The 7135-nt window shown below is 35.0% G+C and overlaps 1 protein-coding gene across 1 annotated transcript; it reads right to left on the reverse strand.

Moving 5' to 3' along the window:
* Positions 1–1086: 1086 nt before the first annotated feature.
* On the reverse strand, positions 1087–5551 carry LOC101252477 (uncharacterized). Its single transcript, XM_004237187.4, has 2 exons — positions 4972–5551; positions 1087–2218 (listed from the first exon to the last, which is right to left on the reverse strand). Exons 1-2 carry the CDS (start codon positions 5263–5265, stop codon positions 1337–1339), a joined length of 1176 nt encoding a protein of 391 aa, XP_004237235.2. The 5' UTR covers positions 5266–5551; the 3' UTR covers positions 1087–1336.
* Positions 5552–7135: the final 1584 nt, after the last annotated feature.

A 7135-nucleotide genomic window follows, 5' to 3' on the forward strand; every position in this document is an offset into this window, starting at 1 on the left:
AAAAAATGAACCAAAAAGTGTATTTATTGAAACTTTAGAGTTTAAACTAAAGTTTGAAAAGTAGAGGTGTTGGGGAAGTGTATAAGGTCAAATTTTTTTTTACTATAATTGTTTGGGGGGGAAGGGGGAGTGGAGCACACTAGACATTGTCCCAATGGTCCCCAACGGTAATATAGGGATTGAAACAAAAAAATATAAAGGCGTGACTCACTAGACCGCCGGTTCAACGGGGCCAGAACGGGCCAGGTCAAGCGGGACGAAAACGTAAATCGTCCCCTAAACCCATATCCCCCAAACTCAAAAAACGCTGGATCGGGACCAACGAGACGGGTCTCGAGACGGGCCGGTCCATTCCGATCCCCTCCCCTAGGTCTATTTAAGAAATAATATTTTTGAAAAGAACATGAGATGAAAAAGGGTTGGAAGGTGGTTGGATAGAGGTGAGACTAAGTAGAATAAATTGACTTTTTCATTGTTTTTAAAGGAAAAAGAAATTTGACATAAAATGTGTTCGAAAGTTTTTTAAACTAAAGTTTGTTTTTTCTATAACTTTGAGGATCCAGTGCCACATATTATTTTTTAATAAGCCATTTTAGCCATTTTGCCATGTCAGCTAAAGTCTAAAAATGTCTATAGGAACAAATTTGGAATAGGTAAAAGTGTTCAGTAAACCCTAAACCCTAAGTAAATTGTACAAATAACTTAAAGAAGCCTACGATGACTTGAGCCTTTTAAAGATTGAATTTACTACCCCTACGATGACTTAGCCTTTTAAAGATTGAATTTACTACCCAAATTCTAGCCATGGTATACCTAGTCTAGTTCAGATACAGACATCATCAATATGATAACACATGGGAAAAATTACCAATCACCATTCTTCCCCCTCCCCCAAATAACAGAAAATTGATTGCATAAAAAATCATCGTGAATTGTTCAATGCCCTGAAGTAGTAGAGTCGTGAAGAATAAACAGTACAATCAATGCTTATAATCTTGTGTATGGCATGTGACATATATAGTTCTCATTTTTTTTAGAAAAAAAAAAAACAATGGGGAATGGTAGTTTGGGGTCAGAGACAAGAACTTGCAAACAATATTTTTGCTGATCATTAACACATAGTAGCTCTCAGTGAACATAAGATCAAGTGTCCTCCAGATTCGACAATTAGCACAGATACTAGCTTCAAGTATACATAAGATCAAGTTTCCTACATCCCTGCCTTGATTCAACAATTAACACAAAACTAGCTTCAAGTAAACATAAGATCAAGTGTCCTCGATCCCTGCCTTGATTCAACAATTAACACAGATACTAGCTTCAAGTGCACATAATATCAAGAGTCCTCCATCCCTACCTTGATTCGATATCGGCGTTCTGGTTTTAGGGTCACAATGTTATTCTCAGCCACACGTGCTTCCATATCTTCTTCCATTGGATCTTCAGTTTGTTGAGCTTCTCCAGCAGCAATGCAAACAGGGAAGCCCTTTGGGTGCAAGGACTCATTACAAGCATCTTCAATTATTCCCTTTGAGAGAGATGCACCCGTTATAGCATCCATGTTCTTATGCCTTGGTACAAAAACTACTGATTTAGGGTTAGTATCTGACGTGTCTATAGTTTGTTGTTCCAATACATCATCCTTTGACTTCTCAACCTCCTCGAGAACATATCCGAAAGCTTGACTAGGCTCATCAATAAGCTCACTAGGTGAATCCAAACTATAACATGTATAATATGAAGGGTTGAGAACATAATCAGGAATCTTCAGCCTACTGCTAATGGATTCATTGCCTTCAGAAGTAGAGTTAGCTGATGCAGGAGCTGCCCAAGAAACTTTTACTTCTGATGCCCCGTCAGATCCATCTTTACAACCAGGATCAAACCTGACCCGTTTAGTAGACTTGAGCTCACCATTCACTGATTTCCTTGCTTTTTTCAAAATTGGCTTCACGTCACAGTGATCCTGAAGTGATTTAGCTGAATGTTGCCCACCAGTTAGAGTGATACCATCAAAATCAGTTTCACATTTCTCCGCTGCATCTGCATCTTCCTTCAGCCTAACTTGTGCAGCCATATGATTTGCACATGGGTCTCGACGGATGTTATATTCCGGAGGATCACAAGATATTTCCTGATCAATAATATTTTTCATGTACAAGCGATCACCAGCATCCTCTCTGCCCTCGGCGACTCTATCATATTCATCTTCCTCCTCCTGCAGAAGCAATCAAGAAAGATCACAAGTCTCAAACAAAGAAAATAGTATCCGTAGCAGTTGAAAACTTTACAAGCCTACAAAGATACTGAGTAACATGCCGATAATTACAATTTAGAATGGAAATGGGTCAATTTACCCTTGAACTGTGCAGCATGGTCCAAATTTCGCCTCTGTTAATAGTTGGGGAAGAATATGACTTTACTGCTTACAAAAATCAGCTATATTTGACCTTTATTTCCAAAGGGCAGAAACTTTTGAGACTAATTAGACTCTAACCCAAATGCAACAGAAATTTCCATGTGGCTCAAAATTAAGCCACAACTTTTTATATTTCTCTTTCCTCCTCTCTCCTCCACAAACATCTCCAAAAACCTTCACATACACACACACAGAGCCCCTCCACCCCACCCCACCCAAAAAAAAAAAAAAAACCTTAACCACTGTCACCTTTTGCAAAAAGTAAGATCACAGTTTAGCAGTAAGAATAATTGACAATGTTTTCAACCTCAAAAAGAAAATTGAAATCCATCCAATCACTAACCCTGACAGAAACATGGAACTTAAAACATCTGGAGTTTTCTCCCTTTTACGACCACAACACCCCCCCCCCCCAAAAAAAAAAAAAACCCCAGAGAAAAATGATCTCCAAAACCCCACCAAAAAGCCTCTATCCTTTGAAAACCACCATATGTACACCAATTTATGTACTAATAAAACAATAGAAGCTAACATACAGAAAAAAAATAGAAATATTTGGAGTTGCAACTTTAGATTGCAGGGTTTGTAAGAAATGATAAGCTGCTCCGTATATTTGAGAGAGAGCAAAAAGGGTGTATTGGGTATTCGCTGAAGGAGCATAAAGCATGGGCTTTTTTGTTCATTGAGTTGGAAGGCTCATTTTCTTGGTTGGGCAGTGATGAAGATTCACCTCGCCTGATTCTTCTGCAATTCATCCTTAAGTTATTGGCGAGCTCTTAGCCCTAATGGTACAATTTTATTCATGGGTATGCAAGTACTACTGTCCTTTGTTTGGTTGTAGAAGACTCTAGTTTTAAGTGGTCAGTGAATGTACACTTCTCTACTTGATTCACTGCATCCTTGAACTACAAAAAACTACAGATAATCAGAGCAGATTTGCCGTTCTAAGATCATCTGTTTCTGAAATTAGTATGTAGATGGGGGTATTTCCTTGTCAAAAGCTTAGGTGTGCCATTAGAAGCTGCTGCTACTCCATAAGAGTTGCTTATTTGATTGTTCTAAGCTTATCTTGTTTCACTTAGCAATATCTATGTCTCTTCTCCTATTTTCTTTCTTGAGATCTAGGAAGTAAAAAATATTCATAGAAAATATCTAGAAGTCAAGAACTGGATAAAAGGCAATTGGTCATCCACGATTCCTCATTATTTTCGGGCAATTTACCGTTTCATGCTTGTTTTTTTTAATAGCTAAAAATGCATCATTTCTCCTTCTGCTTGTAATGCAGAGCACAACTTCTGCCTTGTTTCGCCAAGTGGGTTTAATAGCTAAAAATGCATCATTTCTCCTTCTGCTTGTAATGCAGAGCACAACTTCTGCCTTGCTTCGCACAGTGGGTAGCTAGTATCACATTTCCTATATACCAACTTTCTTTGATCTCTGCATATTTGTGTTTTTACTAAATGGAAGAGGGTGATATTGGCACCTGAACTTTGCAAGGCGATCCAAATCTTCCAACGATTAGTAGGTGCAAGGCGATCCAAATCTTCCCTCAATTAGCAATTCTAACTCTAATTAGGAGAGGGTATTCTTATGCCCCAAAACAATATATTAGCCAACGCCTCAATGTATGCCTAGACAAAAGTGAGACTACACCTCAATGAACAATTATACTTTCACTTGGCTAAACTACCTGGTGTGTTTATACCACGCCATGCCCTAGGACTCGCCCAAAAGAAGCCTTTGAAAACACTGGCATTAACATTGCAACATAAAAATCATGTTCACAACAATAACCTAACCTCTTTCCAATCATTAAGATAATAGAATAGATGTTGCTTAAAAATTGAGTATCAAGCAGTAGGCTTTCAAAGCAAAGTCAAATAAAACAATGACGTCTCTGATCCCCTGGAAACGATACTCTAAATTACAGCATATTCAACAGCTAAGAGGATAGGCCCACATAAATTATGTAAAGGATTGCCGATGCCTGAATTAGCATTTATTGCTTAATAAGTTTGCATTCTGGAAACCAAAAATCCAATGCATAAAAAGTGTGTTTGGGGTATGAGCAAATATTTATTTTGAGACAATGCTATATACTGAAAACGAGGAAAATGACTTGTGTTTACTTATTTGCAGAAGTCACTTTCATTTGTAAATATATCAACTTTTACTCCATGTCACTTGCTTTAGTCGAACTATTGACACTTCCACAGCAACTTCTAATGTCACGGAAACACAACTTTAATTACTTCATTTTTGATGACTCAACAACCCCACTCCTATGCAATAGTTGGCATTGCATAGGTTGGCAAATCATATAGGAGAGGTGACCAAGACAAGGCAAGTCCCTATCAACAATGTCGACCCAGAATTTATCAACTTTTACTCTATATCACTTTAGAAAAACATATATACTCCCTGTAATTTAATAAAAACAAACAAACAAACAAACAAACAAACACCAGATTCCTCCATACGAAATGCCCTTATCTAGTTCAATCTAAAATTAAAATTGAATGCATGAAAAAAGGGAAGAAACATAGATATACCTCATTATCAAGCGTGGAATCTAAGCCAATAGAGGATCTGATTTCCCAAACATCATCAACACCATTTTCATCATCATTGATTACATTTTGGATGTTCCTGCATTTTTTTTTGAATAATTCATCATACGATGAAGAACAAAGGTTATGGTCATCATCGTCTTTCCCTTGCTTCAGTGCGCTTCGATTCCATTCTTTCTTCTCCACATCTTCGTCGCTGAGAGACCACACAGATGCCGACGGCGATAGACAGCCGAATACTTTGTGTACGCGTGCTCTGAAGCTCTCATCGTCCATGCCTTACCACTTTCTACTTCCTGCGCTTGCTTTAGGTTACCTTTTATACATCATTTGCCTACCACCGCCTTCGATTAGATGCCTACCCAATTTATGAGTCCGATGATTTTTCTTTTTTGGAAAAAAAAAAGTTGTACCCCACTGTGTTTTTCTAATATATTAAAAAAACAAATTTTTATCAATTTGATTTTAAGTCAAAATAATAAAAGACAGAAGTATAACAAAATTTCTCATTTAGCCAAACTCTAAACCCAATCTATATAGGTTGTGGGAGTACTTTCACTTATCCTTAAATAGAATTTGAGAGCCACATTTCATATTAATCGTTTTTATAAAATAAATTTTGATTTCTTTCATAAGAAAAAGGTTTAAAATATCATTCATTTTTCTTTATAAGTCAATTCTTTTCTTAGTTATACTATATATACAATGGAGGAACACAATATTATTGGTGGCCTAAAGTCATATTTTAAAATGAGTGCCTAATTTTTTTTATTTATTTTATAAAAAAATTACTTTTAAATTGCAAAGTGGTGAATAATTATTTTTCAATTGAATTCTCGATTCCTTTTCAATTGGTTAGGATAGCAAGTTAATAAAGTCTCTCTTGAATAAGATCTGATCAACTTTTACTTTCAAAACTTATTTAAGCTAAGATAGCTTCTTTTTGTAAATTGTATTAGATTTTCAACTTCTTTTTCTTGGATTTTTGAATAGTTGGACTAATTTTTGTCAATTGACATATTTAAATTTTAATAAATGATTCTTAAAATGTATATACAGTAAAATAACAAATACAATATCAAAGAAATAAAAAAAACTGAAATGATGAAACTTAATTAAAGAATTTGTTATTAGATCACATTATGCGATGTTGGTTATTTGAAATACTTTTATCTTAATGCTTAAATTAACTATTTTTTTTCTTAAAAAAAGTCAGTAAAAAAATCAATGGACTAAACATTATAATTGCTACTATAACTCCCTCCGTTTAATTTATGTGACATACTTTCTTTTTTAATCTATTTTAAAAGGAACAATCTTTCACCTTTTAGCAACTCTTTAATTTAAAATTTCTATATTGCAGGTTTAATATTACAAGATTAAAAAGTATTTGATATATTTGTTGCATCTTTCATTTTAGAGAATAATATTAAAAAATGCTTGTTTATTTTTAAAAGGCGAAATGACCTGGTAAATTACTATACTTGACTTTGTTTGTCAATTGAACTCTCCTACTCATCACTTTGTCAATCAAAATCTTAAACTCATCAGAACAAAATATTTAAAACCCCTCTGACCATTGACCGAGCTTATGGACATTCATATTAGTGACTTAGAAATATGTGTTATACATGTGCTTGAAAGCGAGTTGAAACAATATTTTACTTTTATAAATCAATTTCACAAAATTAAAAAAATCAGATTCCTCTTATTCAACCTTCCTTCACCTACACCCACCCTTTCTTGTTCTCAAGAGGCCCTCTCCCCTCTATCGTTACCTCTATTCTCAACATTCTTCTTTCTCCAACCTCACATTAACTCTTCTCATCCTCTTTATTTTTTTTTTTGGTACAAATCAGTGGCCTCAACTTCTTGAGAAGTTTTCAATTTTTAGGTTTGAAAAATATGTGTCACTTTTATTAAATGATTTCAACGAGGAGATGTAGAAAATGTGAAGGATGATTGTGACTATTGAAAATTTAAAATTTCATTGATAAGCTTGAAAAGGCTGAAAAAATAATAAATGAGTCTTGTGAATTAGTAAAATTAATCAAAAATTTTTATTGGAGTTCATTGAGTTATTGTTGGTGAAATTGTTATTGATTTTACAAGTTCAACCAAGAAGAATTTGATCTAATGGGTATGA

The sequence above is a fragment of the Solanum lycopersicum genome, chromosome 4 (assembly GCF_036512215.1).
Source record: "Solanum lycopersicum chromosome 4, SLM_r2.1".
NCBI classification, from domain to species: Eukaryota; Viridiplantae; Streptophyta; class Magnoliopsida; order Solanales; family Solanaceae; genus Solanum; species Solanum lycopersicum.

Bases quoted from the DNA above. Each gene is read 5' to 3' on its own strand.
- LOC101252477 (XM_004237187.4), bottom strand. From the start codon at position 5,265: ATGGACGATGAGAGCTTCAGAGCACGCGTACACAAAGTATTCGGCTGT. The intron at 2,219-4,971 runs GTATATCTATGT...TTGCTTCTGCAG, and splicing joins ATTCCACGCTTGATAATGAG to GAGGAGGAAGATGAATATGA.